This window comes from Mustelus asterias, chromosome 4 (assembly GCF_964213995.1).
Source record: "Mustelus asterias chromosome 4, sMusAst1.hap1.1, whole genome shotgun sequence".
Taxonomy (NCBI): domain Eukaryota; kingdom Metazoa; phylum Chordata; class Chondrichthyes; order Carcharhiniformes; family Triakidae; genus Mustelus; species Mustelus asterias.
In genome coordinates, this window is record NC_135804.1 from 127631592 (window position 1) to 127655484 (window position 23893).

General features: G+C 42.1%; 1 protein-coding gene across 1 annotated transcript in view; it reads left to right on the forward strand.

Moving 5' to 3' along the window:
• LOC144492986 (transmembrane 9 superfamily member 2-like) overlaps positions 1–23893 on the forward strand; it is a 99715-nt gene that overhangs the window by 42328 nt on the left and 33494 nt on the right. Inside the window, exons 3-10 of the mRNA XM_078211741.1 lie at positions 1158–1251; positions 6301–6428; positions 9689–9818; positions 11787–11914; positions 14125–14239; positions 18397–18476; positions 20952–21060; positions 21875–22007. Coding sequence (XP_078067867.1) covers positions 1158–1251; positions 6301–6428; positions 9689–9818; positions 11787–11914; positions 14125–14239; positions 18397–18476; positions 20952–21060; positions 21875–22007 — 917 coding nt within the window. The remainder of the gene's footprint in view (positions 1–1157; positions 1252–6300; positions 6429–9688; positions 9819–11786; positions 11915–14124; positions 14240–18396; positions 18477–20951; positions 21061–21874; positions 22008–23893) is intronic.

Genomic DNA, 23893 nt, shown 5'->3' on the forward strand with positions numbered 1-23893 from the left:
TGGAACTTTGGATAGAATCCATGATTGGGTCGATTGTACACTGTGAGCAGGTTTGCTGGAGTGAATGGCCCTTGTTCAGTGCTCCAGAAAGTTTTGAAAACGAGTGGTTTTGTTTGTGTCAGGAAAGGTTCGATCCTTCAGCTGTTTAAATGTGGTATCACACTGGGATTCATCTGGTCTTCATTTCGCATTCATACACTGAGACCCTTTGATCTTAAATTTGTTTCAAAACTGACAGGCGCACCATATGTCATGCATGTCAACAAGAATGAATCGTGGAATCCCTACAGTGCAGAAGGAGGCCATTCGGCCCGTCAAGTCTGCACTGACAACAATCCCACCCAAACCCCATCCTTGTAATCCCACATAATCCCCCTGACACTAGGGGGCAATCACACCCAGACCTGTTCCCCGTAACCCCAAGTATTTGTGGCTGTTGGTCTAGGGGTATGATTCTTGCTTTGGGTGTTGCAATTAGTAAGTTTGTGAGAGGTCCCGGGCTCAAATCCCGACCGAGCCCTTTACTGTTGTTTCCTTTGGGCAGCATGATGGCACAGTGATTAACACTGCTGCCTCACAGTGCCAGGGATCTGGATTCGATTCCCGGCTTGGGTCACTGTCTGCGTGGAGTTTGCACATTCTCCCCCGTTTCCTCCCAGTGCTCTGGTTTCCTTCCACATTCTGAAAGGTGGGCTGGTTAGGTGGATTGGCCATGCTAAATTGTCCCTTAGTGTCCCAAGATATGTAGGTTAGGGGGATTAGCAGGGTAAATAGAATCATAGAATCCTACAATGCAGTTGGAGGCCATTCAGTCCATCGAGTCTGCACCGACCACAATCCCACCCAGGCCCTCTCCCCATAACCCCATGCATTTACCCTAGCCAGTCCCCCTGACCAGTCCCATGTAGATCAGTGGATTTAGGGTTATACATTACTCATGAAGGCATCATTGTTTGATTTTTGCATCGTGTTACATTTTTCAAATTTTCAAGTTGGAAAGTTTTAAAAAGCCTTTTTCCCAAAATTACAGCTAGAACATAATGCTTCGTGTTGATTATGTTGTTGAGTGGTATCAGCCAAACCTGTATGAAAAAGTTTTTGCTTGTAATTAAAGCTGGAGTGATAGTGCGATTAAAGTTTTGAGTTTCCTTTCAAAGGTTTGACTTTTGTCAGAATGAAACCGAGAAACGACCTTCTGAAAATTTGGGGCAGGTTTTGTTTGGAGAGAGGATCGAGTCATCTCCGTACAAGGTACTGCACTTTGAAATTTCTTAACTGTGATTGGCAATGACTGAACCATTTCTCTCTCTATATTAATTGAAGATTAAAATAAATTGGCGTCTAATCTCAGTGAAAGAGGATGTTTGTATTGATTTGAATAGAGTATACAGCACAGAAGCAGGCCATTTGGCCCAACTGGCCTATGTAGGTATTTATGTGGCAAGGGAGTCTCCTCCCACTTTACTCCTCCTCACATGATCAGCATATCTTTCTATATACATTTCGACCTGGTGTTTATGTAGCTTTGCCTGAAATGCAATGTGCAGTTGGACCAGAAACTCAATGGTGTACACTTAAGAGCTAAATTTTTGACCAAGCTTTTGGTCACCAGTCTTAATACTTCCTTAAATAGCTTGGCATCATCGGCATCAGGTTTTGTTTGATAACACTCCTGTGTAGTGCCTGGAGATATTTCCTATGTTAAAAGTGCTGCAAACAATATTCAATCACCAGCAAAACTGGAAGCAGCAAGATGCTTATAAATGCAACTTACTGTTAACTAACGATGACATTAGTGAAATCATTTTTGGCTCATTTCGTTTGTTTCTGAATGTTTTACCATATTGAAGGCCTGTAGTAATCGAGAATTGCCAAAAAAAATCAAGTGGGATGAACAGGCAGGCCATTTGTATTACTATGAAAACTGGCTTTAAACATCTCTGCAAAAGAAGCCTGGTGGTCTTTTGTGGTGGAGATGCCGGCGTTGGAGTGGGGTAAACACAGTGAGAGTTTTAACTGGTGTTGTTAAAACTCTTACGGTCTTTTGTGGAGCAGAATTACCATACTTGCTCAATGCACCATCTAACTGATTTTTACTTAATTTTATTCGTCCATTGTTTTTAACACTTCCCATTTTACATACCAGGATCCAGGCTGTGATTGCTCCATTTTAAATTTGTAGGTTTCTTTCCTGCTTTCTGGGTTTCTCTTGCACTGATTATTAACATTTTTTAAAACATGTGCCAGGTCACTTTGATGCTGTTGGTTACGTTTCTCCAGACTAGATTATCCGTGAAATACTTATTTTTTTAACATAAGTGATAGTATAAGCAATGTTTTATTTTGTTTAATTAAACTTAAAATCCATTATGTTGAGAGTTACTTCTGTGATAGATTTTTTTTTAGTTATTCAGTGTTTTGACGAGATGAAAGTGAGTGGGAAAGTTGTGATAAATCATTTGTGCTGAGCACAACAAACCACTTTTCTCACCTGTAACGCTTAGGATTGCGGTATTTATTGTATGTCACACGACTTTCCCCTTTTTTGAAAATATGATTGTTCAACTTTCAAATGACTGGAAATTTTGCAATTTGAACTGAGCAGAACTACATAAAATGCAATGCCACCTTCCAAGGTGAAGGTGAAAAAGAAACAAGTTATCCTTGGAAGTGTGAAGAGAGCAACGTTTCTTATAATTCAGAGACCCATCAAGACTCACTGTCTTGAGAAGAAACATTTAAAATGCTAAGTGATGGATATTGAAACAATGGCTGCCACAGACACACCCTAAAGTTTCTTGGAAATACACAATCGGTGAAGTATAGCAGGCAAGCCTGCAGCCACTGAAAGAGCTTCCACAAAAGTTTTCCGCTAAGAAAACAGGACAAAATCTGGGCTCTCCTGCTCTCCCTCCCCCCCCCCCCCCCCCCCCCCCGCCTTCCCGTTTCCCCCCCCCCCCCCCATCCCATTTCTCCCCACCCTCCTCGCTTTCAACAAATGCATAATCTGGTTAAGAAGACTACATTATTGGCAATCTATTAGCAAACCAAGATCTTGTAATTATTGTAAGATCATCTGCATCTGGCCACCTTGAAGAAACCAGCTCATCCATAATTGGCCACAATGTTTAAAAATGATCACTTAAGGACAAGTTTTTGTGGGCTCCAACATCCCTTATCTGATACTTGAGTGTGTGATCTTGTGTCTACCATTTTGCCTCTGGTTTAGTGGTTAATAAATTTGCTCTTTCTTTGACTCGAAAACCTTATTTGGCTCCTAAGTGCTCACAGTTTAAATAGTTAAATACATTTGCGTTTGGAAAAGACATATCCTTGTGAAAAATAAACTGCAAAGTTTTGTTGTGACAAGCCAAAAAGATTGAATTGAGAGGAGCCCTGCAGCCCTTCTCACCTGGTTGTAACATGTGAAATACAATCGTAATATTGTGGCTACGTGAGCAGCAGATGTGCTTCTCAGTCAGAAGCTTGTTGAAGATGCACTGGAGAGACTTAAATGCAAAGCCTATGCCAACATACCATGACATGATTTGGGATAGCTAAACTGTTGAAGAGGCAATGTTTATTGAGTGCTAAAATAAAAGCAAACTACTGCGGATGCTGGAATCTGGAATAAAAACAGAAAATGCTGGGAAATCTCAGCCAGTCTGACAGCATCTGTGGAGGAAGAATAAAGTCAGAAGTTTAACAACACCAGGTTAAAGTCCAACAGGTTTATTTGGTAGCAAAAGCCACACAAGCTTTTGGAGCCCCAAGCTTAAGGCTCGAAAGCTTGTGTGGCTTTTGCTACCAAATAAACCTGATGGACTTTAACCTGGTGTTGTTAAACTTCTTACTGTGTTTACCCCAGTCCAACGCCGGCGCCTCCACATCGAGAAAGAATAAAGCCAACATTTCGAGTCAGGATGACTCTTTGACGGTGTAACACTCGGCTCTGACGATGTGTGGTATAGGAAAGTTAACAAATTTTCAATTTTTATTAATGCACAAGATTAGGTCAGTGTTTATTGCTTACTCTTGGCTGCCCTTGAGCTACTACCTCAAATACAACCCTGGCTTGCCAAGCCAGTTAGGATTCAACCACATTGCTGTAGGTCTGGAGTCACATGCAGGCCAGACCGGGGAAGGAAACCTGTGTCCTTACCTCATGGGCTTTTATGTCAATCTGGTAATTTCATGGTTCCCATTTCTGAAGCTAGTTTTGAATTCCAAAGTGATTTAATTAACTGAATTTACATTCCCTACGATAGGAATTGAACTTGTCCCTGTGTCATTATTCCAGGCCTTTGGATTGCTAGTCCAACAACATTGCCACTATGCCAATGTGCGGCAGACAAAATGTATGTTACAAAATTTGTCCCAATCACCTTGAGACTTGTATCGGCGAGCAGATGTTCTGTGAAATTGTTTACAGGCAACCTTTATAGTACATTACACAATGCTCCATTGATCACTTTTGAAATTATGTCGGAAATGTAGCAACCACTATCTCAACAGTAAGCACCACACATCACAATGGGATAAATGACCAGATAGAATTAAGTGTCAAATGTTACAAGGCTATAATGTGTGTCTCTCCATGTTGTGTGCTGGCTTGTTTGAAGGTCGTTAATCATGGCTCTGTATATCTCATCTCTGATGTGGAGATGCCGGCGTTGGACTGGGGTGAACACAGTAAGAATTCTCACAACACCAGGTTAAAGTCCAACAGGTTTATTTGGTAGCAAATACCATAAGCTTTCGGAGCGCTGCTCCTTCGTCAGATGGAGTGGAAATGTGCTCTCAGACAGTGCACAGAGACACAGAAATCAAGTTACAGAATACTAATTAGAATGCGAATCCCTGCAGCCAGCCAGGTCTTAAAGGTACAGACAATGTGGGTGGAGGGAGCATTAAACACAGGTTAAAGAAATGTGTATTGTTTCCAGACAGAACAGCTAGTCAGATTCTGCAAGTCCAGGGGGCAAGCTGTGGGGGTTACTGATAATGTGACATAAATCCAACATCCCGGTTTAGGCCGTCCTCATGTGTGCGGAACTTGGCTATCAGTTTCTGCTCAGCGACTCTGCGCTGTCGTGTGTCGTGAAGGCAGCCTTGGAGAACGCTTACCTGAAGATCCAAGGCTGAATGCCCGTGACTGCTGAAGTGCTCCCCCACAGGAAGAGAACAGTTCTGCCTGGTATCTACCTGATACGCTGCAGGAAAGGATGTCCCGAGGCATGGTACATTGGGGAAACCATGCAGACGCTACGACAACGGATGAATGAACACCGCTCGACAATCACCAGGCAAGACTGTTCTCTTCCTGTGGGGGAGCACTTTAGCAGTCACGGGCATTCAGCCTTGGATCTTCAGGTAAGCGTTCTCCAAGGCGGCCTTCACGACACACGACAGCGCAGAGTCGCTGAGCAGAAACTGATAGCCAAGTTCCGCACACATGAGGACGGCCTAAACCGGGATCTTGGATTTATGTCACATTATCAGTAACCCCCACAGCTTGCCTCCTGGGCTTGTAGAATCTCACTAGCTGTCTTGGCTGGAGACAATACACATTTCTTTAACCTGTGTTTAATGTTCCCTCCACCCACATTGTCTGTACCTTTAAGACCTGGCTGGCTGTAGGATTCGCATTCTAATTAGTATTCTGTAACTTGATTTCTGTGTCTCTGTGCACTGTTAGAGAGCACATTTCCACTCCATCTGACGAAGGAGCAGCGCTCCGAAAGCTTATGGTATTTGCTACCAAATAAACCTGTTGGACTTTAACCTGGTGTTGTGAGACTTCTTACTATCTCTATCAGTCCATTTAATTGGGTGCAGTTCATGCCTAGTCAACCAGTCTTTGCCATCTGTCTGTATTCTTCTCTACCCTCCTGGCATCCTTTTCCCTTCAGTGTAATCTTTTGACCACCTTAATGAACATTGCCACTGGATCCTCAACCGACACGTCCAAACAATGATGTCTTTGTTTTGAAATGTCAGTCTTTACACATCAGGTTGGCCTCTTTACTGTGAGCAGCGAGGTGGGAGAGTGACTTAAAAATACTTTTTCATGGGGAGTTCTTTGGACTAATAGGTGAAAAGCATCAATTGATAAATGTTCAGCTAGAAGTACATGTGATATTACGATTTTAAGAAAGGCATCCAACACTTCCAAGTTCTCAAGTAAGAAACAAATAATTTTGTCATACAGCTGATTACATTTGGACCAACTTTGTGATAAAATTGTGACTTAGCAATTGGATTAATGAGCTAAAATTACTTTTTTTCTCCCGTCAACAGTTTACATTCAACAAACCTGAAAAATGCCAATCGATTTGCATGAAATCCTACAGTCCAACAGAGAAGCTGAGTGCAGACAAGCTGCCTTTCATAAAGAAAGGAATTCTTCTGAATTACCAACACCACTGGTATGTTGAGTGGCGATAATACTTCTCGATAGTAAGTGCTTAGATCAAAAAGAAGAGAGGCATACGTTACGCCCAGGCAACTGAAAACAGATGGAGCTCTGGAGGAATACAGAGAGAGTAGGAAAGAACTCAAACGGGGAGTTAGAAGGGCAAAAAGAGGTCACAATGTTCTTGGCAGATAGGATTAAGGAGAATCCTAAGGCATTTTATTCATATGTTAGGAACAAAAGAGTTGTCAGGGAAAACGTCGGACCTCTCGGGGACAAAGGAGGGGAATTATGCTTAGAACCCAAGGGAATAGGGGAGATTCTAAATGAATACTTTGCATCGGTATTCACAAAGGAGAGGGACTTGTTGACTGGGAGTGTCTCAGAGGGAGGTGTTGACCCATTAGAGAGAATCTCCATTACAAGGGAGGAAGTGTTAGGTTTTTTAGGTATCATTAAAACTGACAAATCCCCAGGGCCTGATGGCATCTATCCTAGACTGCTCAGGGAGACAAGAGATGTAATTGCTGGGCCTCTGATGGAAATCTTTGTCTCTTCGTTGGACACAGGTGAGGTCCCTGAGGATTGGAGGATAGCGAATGTGGTACCGTTATTTAAGAAGGGTAGCAGGGATAACCCGGGTAATTATAGGTCAGTGAGCTTGACATCCGTGGTAGGGAAGTTGTTGGAGAGGATTCTTAGAGACAGGATGTATGTGCATTTAGAACGGAACAATCTCATTAGTGACAGACAGCATGGTTTTGTAAGAGGGAGGTCGTGCCTTACAAATTTGGTGGAGTTTTTTGAGGATGTCACAAAAACGGTTGACGAAGGAAGGGCCGTGGATGTCGTCGATATGGATTTCGGTAAGGCATTTGACAAAGTCCCTCATGGCAGGTTGGTTAAGAAGGTTAAGGCTCATGGGATACAAGGAGAGGTGGCTAGATGGGTAGAAAACTGGCTTGGCCACAGGAGACAGAGGGTAGCAGTTGAAGGGTCTTTTTCCGGCTGGAGGTCTGTGACCAGTGGTGTTCCGCAGGGCTCTGTACTGGGACCTCTGCTATTTGTGATATATATATATAAATGATTTGGAAGAAGGTGTAACTGGTGTTATCAGCAAGTTTGCGGATGACACGAAAATGGCTGGACTTGCGGATAGCGATGAACATTGTCAGACAATACAGCAGGATATAGATAGGCTGGAAAATTGGGCGGAGAAATGGCAGATGGAATTTAATCCAGATAAATGCGAAGTGATGCATTTTGGAAGAACTAATGTAGGGGGGAGTTATACAATAAATGGCAGAGTCATCAGGAGTATAGAAACACAGAGGGACCTAGGTGTGCAAGTCCACAAATCCTTGAAGGTGGCAGCACAGGTGGAGAAGGTGGTGAAGAAGGCATATGGTATGCTTGTCTTTATAGGACGGGGTATTGAGTATAAAAGCTGGAGTCTGATGTTGCAGCTGTATAGAACGCTGGTTAGGGCACATTTGGAGTACTGCGTCCAGTTCTGGTCGCCGCACTACCAGAAAGACGTGGAGGCTTTAGAGAGAGTGCAGAGAAGGTTTACCAGGATGTTGCCTGGTATGGAGGGTCTTAGCTATGAGGAGAGATTGGGTAAACTGGGGTTGTTCTCCCTGGAAAGACGGAGAATGAGGGGAGATCTAATAGAGGTGTACAAAATTATGAAGGGTATAGATAGGGTGAACAGTGGGAAGCTTTTTCCCAGGTCGGAGGTGACGATCACGAGGGGTCACGGGCTCAAGGTGAGAGGGGCAAGGTATAACTCAGATATCAGAGGGATGTTTTTTACACAGAGGGTGATGGGGGCCTGGAATGCGCTGTCAAGTAGGGTGGTGGAGGCAGACACGCTGGCATTGTTTAAGACTTGCCTGGATAGTCACATGAGCAGTCTGGGAATGGAGGGATACAAACGAATGGTCTAGTTGGACCAAGGAGCGGCACAGGCTTGGAGGGCCGAAGGGCCTGTTTCCTGTGCTGTATTGTTCTTTGTTTTTATTTCTTTGATTTTTATGTCACAAAGATTTTCACTGGAAAATATGGAACAATTATGCTTCCAGTTTTTATTAAATTCAGAATTTTGCATAGCATATACAGCACAGAACAGGTCATTTGGCTCAACCCCCAAAGTCTGTGTGCGTTTTCTCTGGGTGGTCCAGTTTCCTCCCACGGTCTAGAGATGTGTAGGTTAGGTGGATTGGCCATACTGAATTGGGACACTAAGGGGCACGATGTGTAAATGAGATGGATTAGCCATGGTAAATATGCGGGGTTAGGGAGGGGAGAGGGTCTGGGTAAGGTACGATGTCAGAGAGTCGGTTCAGACTCAATAGGCCGAATGGCTTTTCTGCACTGTGGGGATTTAACTTGTACAGCTTATCAGCTCATTTGCTGCATAAACCATCATCGAAGATTCTCTTCTCGACTTGATTATTCCATCACACTGTTGTCTGGTCTCCCATGTTCTATCCACTAAACTTGAGGACATCCAAGCCTCTTGCCAGCTTCTGAACTCGTGGGAAGTCCTGTATCACATGTACTTGTTGATCTATATTGGCTCACAATCACGTAACATCTTGATTTTTAAAATTCTCATCCTTGTCTTGAAATCCCTCATGGCCTTTTTTAGTTAATTTGTTATTCAGTCAGCCATTTGTCCCTTGACTCTGCATGCCATAAGCTTTTGTTGTGTGCCTGCCATGTGGTACCTTCATCAAAATTTTGGACAAGAGTTCTGAGAAAACCTCAAGTGGGGAAAATATTCTACATTATTTGAGCATTCAAGTCACCTCATTGTTATGACACTCAGCTGTGCTATTGGTAACTTGTTGATTAGCAGGATGGTAGTGCATACGTACACTAGATGGAACTTTGTGTTTTTCATCTCTCATGGACTTTGTAAATGGTTCAGGGTAGGTCCTTCCCTTAGCATTTCTGAACCTGAGATTATATTGGAGGCGAATTTGCAGAGGTTCTTTATTTACTAGTTAGATGTTCTCATTGTCATTCCAGTAGAGCAATGCTCTAATAATTTATGACCAAAGTATAGTACTGTTGTGTCATAAACCACTCCCAGACTTGGCTGCTGGTGGCACTGGTTAGAATGCATGATTTGGCTGGCTGATGGTAACATATTAACATGAAGATCTTCATTTTTGCAGATTGAATTTTAAAAATACTGTGTTTGAATTTTTTCAATCTTGTGTAATGTGAAAAGTTGCATTATATTTGGTGTGGCCCATTTTGTAGGATCATTGATAACATGCCTGTCACGTGGTGCTATGATGTGGAAGATGGCCAAAAGTTTTGTAATCCCGGGTTTCCAATAGGATGCTTTGTTACTCAGGATGGCCGTCCAAAAGATGCCTGTGTCATCAATGTAAGTTGCCTTTTTTAAGTAACTATTTACATTAGAATGTTGCATCTGGCATGTTTTTAAATTGTCATTCACTGTTAATTAGATTAAAATATAGTCCCTTGCGCAGAATTACAGAGAATTTACAGCGCAAAAAAGGCCACTGGTCTTTGTACTCCACACAAGCTATCCCCACCCCTAATCATCTCAATCTTCTAAGATATCCTTCTATTTTTATTGCCTTATCCTTATCTAGCTTTCCTGTAAATGCATCCATATCATTCACTTCAACTACACATGGTAGTAAGTCCTACATTCATGTTTTTCTTATATTCCCATTGGATTCATTAGTGGTGATCCTATAATTATGACTCCTAGTTTTTGACTCCCCTACAAGTGGAACTATCTTCCCTATAAGACTCCTTCCTAATTTTAAAGATCACCTCTTCGCCTTTTCTGGACAAAAGAACCCAAGCTGTTTAATCTTCCTTGATAGCTGCACCCTGTCTGTTTTTGTAAATCTTTTTTGAAATCACACTTGTGGTTCCACATCCTTTCTTGAAATATGGAGACTAGAACTATGCTCATAGTCATACAGCATAGAAACAGGCCCTTCGGCCCACCATATCTATGCTGACCATCAAATATCAATCTATATTAATCCCAATTACCAGCATTTGGTCTGTAGCCTACATAACCTTATGTGCTTGTCCAAATGCTTCTGAAATGTGGCCGAACCAAGGCTCTATCAAATTTAGTGCAACTTCTTAGCTTTTTTAATACTATTCCTCTCGAAATGAACCCCAGCACTTGCATTTTTTTTTAGAGCTTTGTTAACTTGCATTGTTGTTTTTGGTGATTTGTATAGCAGTTCCCCTGTATCCTTTTATGCCCTTGCTCTATTTAGGCTCCTATTTCCCAAGGATCCCTGGTATCCTTGACTACAGTTTGAAATTTGAAGTCATTGTTTATTTGATAGATTGATAATTTATGAACGTATTAATTAGGAACAGGGTTTGGCCCACTTGCCCCCTTGAGCTTATCCCCGATAACCTTCCACCCCCTTGTTCAACAAGAATCTGTCTTAGAAAAAATGTTCAAAGATTCTGCTTCCACCACTTTTGAGGAAGACTACCAAGGACTTATGACCCTGTCATCTCTGTCTTAAATGGACGATCCGTTACTTTTAAATTGTAACCCCCCCCCTCCTAGTTCTAGATGCTCCCACAAGAGGAAAACATTCTCTCCACGTGCTGTCAAGACCTTTCCGAGCCCTGTATGTTCTAATCAAGTTGCCTCTTGCTCTTCTAAACTCCAGCATGTACAAGCCTAACCTTGTAAGACAAATCGCCCATTCCAGGTATTATTTTGGCAAACCTTCTCTGGGCTGCTTCCAATGCATTTACACCCTTTTTTAAATAAAGAGGTTGATTACCGTACACAGCACTCCAGATGTGGTCTCAGCAATGCCCTGTATATCTGAAACATACTTTTGTATTTCGGGCCCTTCACAATAAATGATATTCAGTTAACTTCCCTAATTACCTACTGTGCCTGCACACTAACTTTTATGCACGAGCACCCAGATTCCTTTGCATCAGAACTCAGCAATCTCTCATCTTTCAGGTGGTTGAGGCCACGAGTTTGTGCGCCCCTGTCCCACTAAATGGAACAAACTTTTGCCTGCAATAAACGGAGTTCTATTCTGACCAGATGATGGCTCTTCTTTTTATTTAGTAGCTCCAAAATGTCTCTCTTAGAAACATTTGTGATTGTCTGACTGTTTGAAACAGATATACCTGAGACAGTTTGCAATGTAACAGTGACACTGTGGCTTTGAGATGTGTTTAGATTGAGCATACACAAAGCAATGAAGCACATGTCTGATTAAGGGAGTGCCAAATTTCTGGGTTGCGCATCCTAATTAGATACATTTTGGCACCAGTCTCAAATTTTGTTAACTTCCTTGCCTTCATTTTTTTTATGTTGCAGTCTGAATTCAACAAGAAGAACACTTATTATGTCTTCAACCATGTGGATATCACGATTACATATCACAAGGGAAAGAACAAGGAATGGGAAGGTGCGAGACTGGTTGCTGCAAAATTAGTCCCCAAAAGGTAGGATCATTTGTGTATGAGGAAACAGAGGAAATAATTTTTCCTCTAAACTGAATATGATTGAGCCAGTGTTTAATATTTTGTGATAATTCCAGGGTTGAACGTTTTCTATTCATTAATAGATTGTTATTGTTAAAAGTTACCTGCTGGTCAAAGTTGGATTATGCTATTAACTGCCTTCTATGTATAAAAGAGTTTCATCTGGCACTTCAGAAAGCAGAAGTGTCCCAAGAGACAGCGATTTTGCACTGGTTGTTGCCAATCTGGAGCTGCAAATTTATCTAACTCACCCCAATCTGAAAACTTGCCCCAATAATTAATTAATCTGTAATTGATTTTGGAATTTGCAGCTGTTAGATGTAGTCTTGGAGAAACATAGCAGTTTATCATCATCTGTGTAATAAAAATGGTATAACACGCGTGCCATTATAAAACAGTGCCTTTATCCTGCTTACGATCAGTAATTTCTCCTCCCCGGTATGTTGGTCAGGATTAAACATTGAAGAAAATTCTTGTATATCCTACTTGCAGTGGTTGGGAAATAAAGTTAGCTGTTGTATATTTCTCTCTTCAAATCGAAGTCTGCGTGTGATGACAATTTGCTTTGCCACTGATTGGATGCTGTGATCTCCTTTTAGTTTTCTGAGTCTGTACCATTGCTGTGTAATTACTTTAACTCGGGTTTTTTAACTCACTTTTAAATTCTGATTATTTCTGGAGAAGGCATTCTACCAATTTCTTTGGATGTAATAAAATGAACAAATTATGTACATATAAATGAAAAAGGCATGTATCTGGCTCATATCTGCCACTCCAGAGAGTGAAACGTTTGTAAAAAGGCATGGAAAAATATTACGGAAACGATCTAGAATACAGGGTCTATGTTCTACCATGTGAGAGAATCAAAGTTCATAATTTGGAAATAATCCTGGGAGTTACTGGTAGTTTGGAGAGTAGGCAGCTACCTGGCATGCTGCAAACAGCAAGCCAAACAAAATAAGTTAAATTCAATCAGCACTTTCTTGTAATTGGAACTGAAGGCATGAGGTTTTAAATTTCTCTGGGGTTTCTTATCGGTGTTGTGTTTCAATAAAAAGCGCCAGCAGATTAGAAGTTAGCAAATATAACAGTTATTCAGGAAGAAAGGGAAGAGGAGAAACCAGGATCAGTCTGGCGTAAGTCATCGGGAAAGTGTTGGGATCTATTAAGGAAGCCTGAACAGTGCATATTGAAAATCATGGTACGATCAGATAAAGTCAACATGGTTAACTTGTCAAAAAACTCCAGTAAAATAGTGAAACGTGAATTGCCCTTAACAAATCCATGCTGGCCTTCCTCAATTAATCTGCATTTGCTTAAGCAACTATCATTTATTTCCAGAGTTACAGTTTCTGGAAGCTTTCACACCACTGAGGTTAAACTAATTTGGCTTATCTTTGCCCTTTTTAACCACGCAGATAGAGTAGGGAATTTTCAAGTTAGCAGGCTGACTAGTGAAGTGCTGCAAGGATCAATGCTGGATCCTCCGTTATTTACAATCTATATTAATATCTTGGATGAAGAAAGAGTAATTTATCTAAATTTGCTGATACAAAAGCAGGTGGCACAAGCAGTGAGGAAAGCACAAAGAGGCTGCAGAGGGAGATAGGCTAAGTGAACAGGAAACAAGGGAACATATGCATTGTAATGTGGGCAAGTGTGAGATTGTTCACCTGGGAGACGATCTTGACACTGTCTGAGTTACTCAAGTGGCTGGGCAGCCTTGCCTTGAAATACTTCACCCATAATGCATTTCCTAGAGGTTTTGGGTGGTTATGTCTGTGGCATTCATTGTTTCAATATTCAGTACTTTGCATTTTTAATGTCCTTTCCATAGACAGTTACGAGTTTTGATGGGTGCCTGGTTTATAGGAACTGTCTCTCTCTCTCTCTCTCTCTCACTCCTGAGGGTGATTTGTTTGTTTCTTGCTGTCACCTTAGAATGTGGCCTTGCATTTTTAAGCAGTTTGCTCTGTCTCAGCTTAAATTGCAAAATTTCCTGTCAGTTAAAAGTTGAAAAATCATGTTTTGTTTAAAAAAGGGCATAGCCTTGTAGCAAGTCTAAATATACGGACAATCCAAAATGAAGCTTATTTGACTGTATATGAAAGATTAACAATTTTTCTGTATAGCCTTAAAATAACACTTCAAATTTGTACTTTTATCTCCAGTTACAACCATGCAGACCTAGGCCATCTGAATTGTGAAGGTCCTCCAATGGAGATTCCTGCTGAAGACAAGGAAAAGAAAATCAATATTGTGTACACTTATTCTGTGACATTTGCTGTAAGTAATGTTAGTGGCTTTGAATTTGCCTTTCCTGTCGTCCAGTTCTAATGCCCATTTTATCCTAGTTGTCCGGGATCATAGAATTCTATGTGCAGAAGGAGGCCATTTGGCCCATCGAGTCTGCACGGACCACAATCCCACCCAGGCCCTAACCCTGTAACACCACATATTTACCCTCCTTGTTACCCTGACACTAAGGGACAATTTAGCATCGCCAATCCTACCTATCCCACACACCTTTGGACTGTAGGAGGAAACTGGAGCACCCAGAAGAAACCCATGCAGACACGGGGAGAATGTGCAAACTCCACACAGTCACCCAAGCCTGAATTGAACTTGGCGCTGTGATTTAACTGGAGCGCACTGTGACCAAAAGCTCCAAATGAGGTGTGTTAAATTGAGATTCAAGTGGCAAAGTTCAGTGGCTTTGCAGAGGTTTATTAAGTAGCTATACAGTAGTTTCAGTGACTACAAGTTGGTCCGGGCTTCAGAGTAATCAGCGCAAAGTGCAGCCGAACCAAAGACTGCTGAAGATTTTGTATTGGGTGCAAGGCCATCTGAGAAAACTCACACCAGCAATTGCTGTGAAGCTTGCATTTTAGTTTCAGAGCTTAAATCTGAATGCAGAGAGTTCTCCAGTCTGTGTGAGAGATGGCAGTATAATATACCACGACCAGCTTCTGCTTTCACCAAAATTGTATGAAAACTGATAGGTAGAAAACTGGATGGCTACATGCAGCATATAATTCTGGATCCACAGATAACAAGTGCATCCTGAATGAATGACTTAAACCTCAATGATTTGATTTTGCTAAAAAATGTAAGGTGTAAACCTGGGAGCGGCAATAAAAGATTAATGTATTAATCTCCTTTTCCTTTCACTGAAGAGTGTAAAGCCTGTTGAAAATGTTCAGCATTTTATCCTTGAAATATATAATGACCATAATCACTGCCAATTGTGTAGAATTTCATTCTTTACCTGCAAGTTGATGTGCCACTCTAGCCTACACAATAGTTTTAAAGAAAACCTTTGCCCAGTGGTTCTCGGGCCTTCACTGAGAAATAAAACTCAATGTCAGAGTTATGGTTGGCTTGCCAATAATTGTTGTAGTTTTTGAATCACAGAATTGTAGTACAGGAGGCCATTTGACCCATCCTGCCTGTGCCAGCTTTTTGAAGGAGCGATCCAATTATTGCTGCTTCCCTTGCTTTTTCCCCATGGTCAGTAAATGCTTCCCCTTTTTGAATTCATCCAATCCCTTCTTGAAAGCAATGTTACAGACAGGTGGAAGTTTAATTTAAATAGCCCTGATTGCTCCTCTCGCATCTGCCCATAAATATAGTTTTGGTTTTGATTTCGCCTTTTTAAGAGGCGGCAGATTTCCCAACGCTTCGATTTTGGTGTGATCTGATTTCTATTAATAACCCCATAGCAAGTTCATGATAGGCTGAGCTCAGAGGGTTAGTTGCAAACACTCCAATGCGGGAGGAGGGTAGCAACATGGCTTCCTTTTCATTTGTGCAATAAAAAGTGGCGATAGAGAAAGAAGATTTACAGGGCAAAGACCGCAGAAAATAATTATTGTTTCACCCGTCGAGTCCAGAATCAAAGTGCAATGGTTAGTCCTTCAGAGGTCCTTCACAGCAGGCTGAACTGATGTTGAATAATTCCTCTTTCCAGAAGTGTAATTATGAGAGGCACGGATAGAATAGTCAGTCAGAGTCTTTTTCCTAGGGTAGAAATGTCAAGTACTAGGGGCCACAGCGAAAAACCGCACCGACCTCCTCAGAAGACAAACACGGGACACAGTGGACAGAGTACCCTTCGTCGTCCAGTACTTCCCCGGAGCGGAGAAGCTTCGGCATCTCCTCCGGAGCCTTCAACATGTCATTGATGAAGACGAACATCTCGCCAAGGCCATCCCCACACCCCCACTTCTTGCCTTCAAACAACCACACAACCTCAAACAGACCATTGTCCGCAGCAAACTACCCAGCCTTCAGGAGAACAGTGACCATGACACCACACAACCCTGCCACAGCAACCTCTGCAAGACGTGCCGGATCATTGACACAGATGCCATCATCTCACGTGAGAACACCATCCACCAGATACACGGTACATATTCTTGCAACTCGGTCAACGTTGTCTACCTGATGCGCTGCAGGGAAGGATGTCCCGAGGCATGGTACATTGGGGAAACTATGCAGACGCTGCGACAACGGATGAATGAACACCGCTCGACAATCACCAGGCAAGACTGTTCTCTTCCTGTTGGGGAGCACTTCAGCGGTCACGGGCATTCGGCCTCTGATATTCGGGTAAGCGTTCTCCAAGGTGGCCTTCACGACACACGACAGCGCAGAGTCGCTGTGCAGAAACTGATAGCCAAGTTCCGCACACACGAGGACGGCCTCAACCGGGATATTGGGTTCATGTCACGCTATTTGTAACCCCCACAGCTTGCCTGGACCTGCAAAGTTTCACTGGCTGTCTTGTCTGGAGACAATACACATCTTTTTAGCCTGTCTTGATGCTCTCTCCACTCACATTCTTTGTATCTTAAAGACTTGATTAGTTGTAAGTATTCGCATTCCAACCATTATTCATGTAAATTGAGTCTGTGCCTTTATATGCCCTGTTTGTGAACAGAATTCCCACTCACCTGAAGAAGGGGCTTGGAGCTCCGAAAGCTTGTGTGGCTTTTGCTACCAAATAAACCTGTTGGACTTTAACCTGGTGTTGTTAAACTTCTTACTGTGTTTACCCCAGTCCAACGCCGGCATCTCCACATCATAAGTACTAGGGGGGCATGGTTTAAGGTAAAAGGGGGAATTTTTAAAGGAGATTAAGAGACAAGTATTTTACGCAGAGGGTGGTAAATGCCTGGAATGTGCTGCTAGAGGAGATGGTAGAAGCAGATAGAATAGCAAAGTTTTAAAATTTATTAGTGTTACGAGTACGTTTACAGATTAACACGGCAATGAAGTTACTGTGAAAATTCCCGAGTCACTACACTCCGACGCCTGTTTGGGTGCACTGAGGGAGAATTTAGCATGGCCAACGCACCTAACCAGCATGTCTTTCAGACTGTGGGAAGAAACCGTAGCAACCAGAGGAAACTCTCTCAAACACAGGAAGAACATGCAAACTCCAAACAGTGACCCAAGCCGGGAATCAAACCTGGGTCCCTGGTGCTGTGAGGCAGCAGTGCTAGCCACCGTGCCGCATCTCACAGATGCATGAATAGGTTGGAAATAGAGGAATGCAGACCACGTAGAGGCAAAAGGTTTAGAAAGGTGTCATGTGTCGGTGCAGGCTTAGTGGGCCGAAGGGCCTGTCCCTGTGCTGTACTGTTCTTTGTTCTAAATCTCCTCTTAACCTGCTCTGGTCTCTCCATAAAATTGAAAGCCCAGTTCCTGGTACCGTTCTGGTAAATCTCCTCTGTACCCACTTCAAGGCCTTGGTATTCGTTCTAAAATGTGGTGGCTAGGAGATCTCAATACTCGAGTTGAGGACTCACCAGAGTGACTGACTGAATTTGTGGCCTGTGTTTTGCATTTTGTTGCAACGGGGAGTCACGCTGCAAGTTGTTACACACGTTGCTACTCCGAGAGATCATTTCCTTGCACTGCTGAAATCTTGGCATTCCGCTCTTTCAAAATACTTTCTACAGAAAGAAAAAGTTGCTACCTGTTGATAATTGGCTTTTTAAATTTTAGATTTGAAGATTTGGTGGCAAATTTTGGTTTTTGCGTGGTAACTGAAAACCCAAATCTTTTCAGAACCAATGGTAGTTTCATGTAGCCATGTTTTTGATGCAGTCAACAATAATATGTATCCTGCAGAAAGACCCCTTGTACCCGTGTGTGCCTGCAAGTAAAAAGAATAAAATGTAAGACAAATAGTTGGATATTAATGTCAGAACTTGACTGTGTTCTATCGACTGGCAGCTTAACATTTCCAGCTTTGCAAGTTAAGTTTTCAATTGTGTTCACTAAAGTGAACACTGGTTTAAAATAAATGTCCGTGCATGTGGTTTAAATTTAGTTATTTCATTGTGATGGTCTCTGCTCAGAACGTGTGTGCTTGCAATGTCTTGCAGAATCAAGCTTTGTAATAACTGAAATTACCATTTTGTTCTTTCCACTAGGAGGATGACAAAATAAAGTGGGCTTCCAGATGGGATTACATTTTGGAATCCATGCCACACACGAATATTCAGTGGTTTAGGTATGTTTTGCCTGCCCTTAACCCTTACAAATTGCGTATGTAACCACAGGAAATCTTGCTCACTTCATTGTGAGGTTGCAAAATAGCTTCTGTTAAACATTGCAGCTGGAATATCTTTGCAACTTGCTGTATGTTAGAAATGCAAAATGGTACACTTTTGCCCTTGGCATCAAATCCTGATTTGTGGATAATAGTTTTACCACGCTGCTGTAACTTTATTGATCAGTGCTGTTGTCTTAGATTGGGACAATAAAAGAACAGTGCAGTTGTTGCAAAATAATGGCCCAGCTTTTGCTGTGGCAATAATGGCCAAACTGTCAGCATTTGCCATTCAGACTGACTGCAATGTTGTGAATCCACGCATGCACGTGGTAATGTAGTAATCCAGAAGTTTCTATTGGTAATGGTGTACTCCTCCAGAGGGTGCTGTTGAGGTTTCCCCCAGAGTGCAATACTTAAGCAATTAATGAACTGAGATGCTTGGAATACATTGTTACTTCTCATTCAACAAGATACAAAGATTTCAATAGCATATTAAGTTAATAAATACTGATAAATACCAACTTTTATAATTGTTAACTGTTAAAGATAAAATTCCACATTTTTTTTAAAAAGCTTGTCTAGATTAAGATATCAATTGTCATTTTTCTGTCTGAAAATTTAAATTAAAAGTGAAGGATAACCCATGTATTTTTTAATTCCTGGTTTGTTGTCTGTGAAAATAAATCAATGACTGCTTCCTCCAACTTGCTGACACCGTTGTTGTTGGAATCCTGGAGATCCCCTAAACTTGGCATCAGATTCAAACTTCCTTGTAGGGCAGGGGAATTATACACACACAGGTGTCTAGATATTGTGTGCACCTTTCCTTGAGGCCAGTGTGAGCATTGTTACTTTGCTGCTGACCGCAAAATCCAGCCTATTACTTTTGTCTTTTGCACCCCATTGCAGTCAGTGGTTAAGGTATTATTTCTAACATCACTTTCCCACTGTGCCACCCCCAGCCTTGGGCACGACTGGAGCAGGGCACCCTGAGTTACACAAATACAAGCTGATGAATTCAAGAAGATCAGGAAAAAAAGATTTTAAATATTTTATAACTCATTGACTGACATAATATTGAAGAGTGCTTCATAATGAATGAGAGGAGGGTCCTGGGACTGGAAATTAGCATCAAACTGCACTAATTTAATGCACAAGGTTGAATGTTTTAATACTTGTTTCTCTTTGCAGTCGGAATTGATTATTTTAATTGTGAGGGAGGTGGATGGCTCCACATATAGTAGTTGTTCAACTTTGACATCTTGTATCACTGCCTTAAGGTCATACATCCGTCCTCCCTTGTCAATTTTGAGTGTGTGGAGCTAAAACCAATCCATGTGTCCCAGAATCCGGCATAAAACTATATTCATAGAATCATACAGTGATCAGAGGCCCTTTGGCCCACCGAGCCTGCAGCAGCATGCTAGAGACACCTGAGCTCCCACCTAATCCCATCTGCCAGCACTTGGCCTGTAGCCTTGAATGTTATCACATGCTAAGTGCTCATCCAGGTTATTTTTAAAGGATGTGAGGCTACCATCTTCCCAGGCAGCATCTGGACCTTCACCACCCCCCCCCCCCCCCAAACCCACCTGCCCTCATCTTGAACCTACACGGCTGCTCCTTATCACTCATACTCTTGTGAGCACATTAAGAAGCCTATTAACATGCCCTTCCGCCGTCAGAGATCTGTGGACAAACATGCCAAGATCCCTTTGTTCCACAGAACTTCCTAGTGTAAATTTCTCAAGATTCAGATGAAAATGAAGTTTTGTTTTGGGCCCGCAGTGACCCTGATGGTTGTACACTAACACACACCAGACTGTTCACCTTAATCCAAAAAAAATTCCAATTTCCATCTGGTTCTAGGCAGGCCCTCTGATAAGCTTCTTAAGGTGCTTATGAGGCTGTTAATTGGCAATGAGCAGGTTTCCCATTTCCTCCCCTGTAGACCCTTGGAAACCGTCTCTGAGGTGGCATCCACTGTCGTCCTCTGGGACTGCAGTTTTCAGAGCATGCTCCCAACTGTTCCTGCTTGCACCAGCTCCACAAACCTGTCTATCTCCACATTGAATATTTCCAATGGTTGCACATTCACAACCCTCTGGGGTAGGGAATTCCAAGTATCACGATCCTTTGGGTCAAGAATTCATCCGTATCACAGTCCTAAATGATTGCCTGCATACCCTCAGACTATGGTCCCGTCCCGTTGTTCCACCACGCACGCACACGCACACACATGTTCTAGACATGCCTCAGCCGGGGGAAGCAATCTCTCGATGTCCACCCTATACATCCCCAACATTTTAAAAAGTTATTTGAAATATTTAGTTCTTTGCTCCCTTAAAAACAGCACTGCTGACAGAAGTCTGATAAAGTTATTTATGAAAAGTTAAAAATTAATGTTCTTATTTCCCTTTTCTTTCTCCTCAGTATAATGAATTCCCTGGTGATTGTCCTCTTCTTGTCTGGAATGGTGGCGATGATTATGCTTCGGACCCTTCACAAGGATATTGCTAGATACAATCAAATTGACTCTGCAGTAAGTACTATTGTGGAATGTGTCTTTGGTAGTTTATTGCCTTGAGTAATGTTGTGGGTTCCTTTTATGTGAAACACAGCAAAGCTTCCAACACCTATATCTTGTGTATTGTTTAATTTGTTCTGTAGTCCAATAACTTTCTCGTGAGTTCCCTAACTCTTCCTTCTCTCACTCTGCTGATATCTATAGCCTGTGTTCTTCTAAGCATTCCAGACTGCTTCCCCAGCTGGAGAAGGCAGTATTAGATGCATTAAACCAACAGTATGCTGCACCTGCTTTCTTTTCCAGATCAGTAAAATAGTGGAACTCTACTTTTCTCCAATAGGTTGTTGGAGCCCAGGTTTAGTGTCTTCCACACTCTAGATTACCGCTATATCTTGGTGGGATTATGCCCTGTCCTTAACTTTGCTTTCCCAATTTTTAAAATCCTTGCAAAACGTTAATTTTTCTGATGTACTCTTCTTAATTGACTTACTAATAAACTTAATTTGAATCTATTCAGGGTTGCTCTGAGTGCACTAGAGGCATTGGTATCAGAGTATCTTTGCTTTGCAATAACGTTTGAAGTTGTAGGACAAGTCTGGAATTGGTTCAATCCCGATTCCACCGTGAGACTGTCTTCTTGGAATTGCTTTTGTGTCAGGCCAGGTCAGCCCAGATTTGCACTGAACTTCCCAATTGGTGCAAAATGGGTGTGTCATTGCAGCAAGCTTTGTTAAACCACCTTTCTATTTGTGGATGAATTTGATGGTTTTTCACTGAGGTTTTTCTCTCACCTCTGATACAGATACATGTTAACTATATTTTTGTATAGGAGGATGCCCAGGAAGAGTTTGGTTGGAAGTTGGTGCATGGCGATGTCTTTCGGCCTCCCAGGAAGGGAATGCTTTTATCTGTTTTCCTTGGACAAGGAACTCAGATCTTCATTATGATGTTTATCACTCTGTGTAAGTATTATTTGATATTGAGAGCAGTCGGATTTCTAATTTAGGTTCATTGTTTTAGTCTTTGAATTTTCTGGACTAGTTTCTGAAAATAGCACCACAGATTGCATGTATTTGGCATCTTGACATAGTCATAGAGGTTTATCGCATGGAAACGAGCCCTTCGGCCCAACTTGTCCACAGCGCCCTTTTTTCAACCACTAAGCTAGTCCTAATAGCCTGCGTTTGGCCCATATCCCTCTATACCCATCTTCCTCATGTAACTGTCTAAATGCTTTTTAAAAGACAAGGCAGTGCCTCAAGGCAATACACAAGAGCAGTGGAAGGAGAGAAACCTGGGATGACTGAGGTAAGGTATGAGTGTGTTCGTAAAGGGCTTTCAAAGGTGAGAGGTGAAGTAGCACAGTGTTGTTCAGAAAAAGAAAGAATTTGATGCTTTTGGAGAGGTCAAACAAGGCAAAGAATTGCACATTAAATGGGAGAATGCTGTGAGGGATCTTGGAGTAAATGTCCACAGATCCTTGAAGATAGCAGGGCAGGTTGTTAAGGTGGTTAAGAAGGCAGAGGGAATCCTTTCATTTATTAGCCATATTATAATTCAGGTCAGAAACTTCCAAGTGTTTTATGCAGTCCACCTCAAACAAAACCTCATTTAAGCCACTGAAGCAGCAATAAAAGGGCTTTTAGCAACCCAGAGTAAAAATAAACAAAACACGGATGTGACCAGGACTTGATGGTTTGAGTTATAAGGAGAGGCTGGATAGACTGGGACTTTTTTCCCTGGAGTGTAAGGAGGCTGAGGGGTGATCTTATAGAGGTCTATAAAATAAATAGGGGCGTAGTTAAGGCAGATAGTCTACATCTTTTCCCAAAGGTAGGGGAATCTAAAATTAGAAGGCATAGGTTTAAGGTGAGAGGGGAGAGATACAAAAGAGTCCAGAGGGGCAATTCTTTCACACAGAGGGTGGTGAGTGTCTGGAACGAGCTGCCAGAGATGATAGTAGAGGCGGGTACAATTGTGTCTTTTAAGAAGCACTTAGACAGTTACATGGGTAAGATGGGTATAGAGGGATATGGGCCAAACACAGACAATTGAGACCAGCTTAGTGGTAAAAGCTAGGTAGCATGGACAAGTTGGGCCGAAGGGCCTGTTTCCGTGTTGTAAACCTCTATGACTCTGACTCTAGCCCATTTAAATCATTGAAACGGCAATAAAAGAACTTCTCAGCCAGCCTGGAAACAATGAAAAACCAAAGCTGTCATAGCTGCAGAGAACATGATTTAAAAATTTTTTTTAAAGATACGCTAACGTCACGGCGATCTTATAGAATACAAGAGCAGGAAAGTTATACTGGAACTATAAAAGAACATTAGTTAAGCCAGAACTTAAGTACTGTACGCAGTTCTGGTTACCTTAATACAGAAAGGATTTAATTACAATAGGGAACGTCCAGAGGAGATTTACGAGCATATGTCCAGGACTGGGAAATTGCAGCTTTGAGGAAAGATTGGATGGCCGGAATAGTTTGTGGAACAGAACAGGCTGAGGGGAGTACTGATTGAGATGTACAAAAATGCGAGGGTCCTGGGGAGAGTTGGACAGCCTATTTACATCAGCAGAAAGGTCAGTGACTAAGGGGCACAGATTTAAAGTGATTTGTAGAAAGGGGGAGATGAGGAAACAGCTTTTCTATGGCTTGGCCATAGAAGTCAGAGGGTAGCGGTGGAAGGGTGTTTTTCTGAATGGAGGTCTGTGACTAGTGGTGTTCTGCAGGGATCAGTGCTGGGACCTCTGCTGTTTGTAATATATATAAATGGGGGGGGGGGGGGAACGTTTGTGGATGATACTAAGTTTGGCGGAGTTGTGGATAAAGAGAATACAGCAGGAT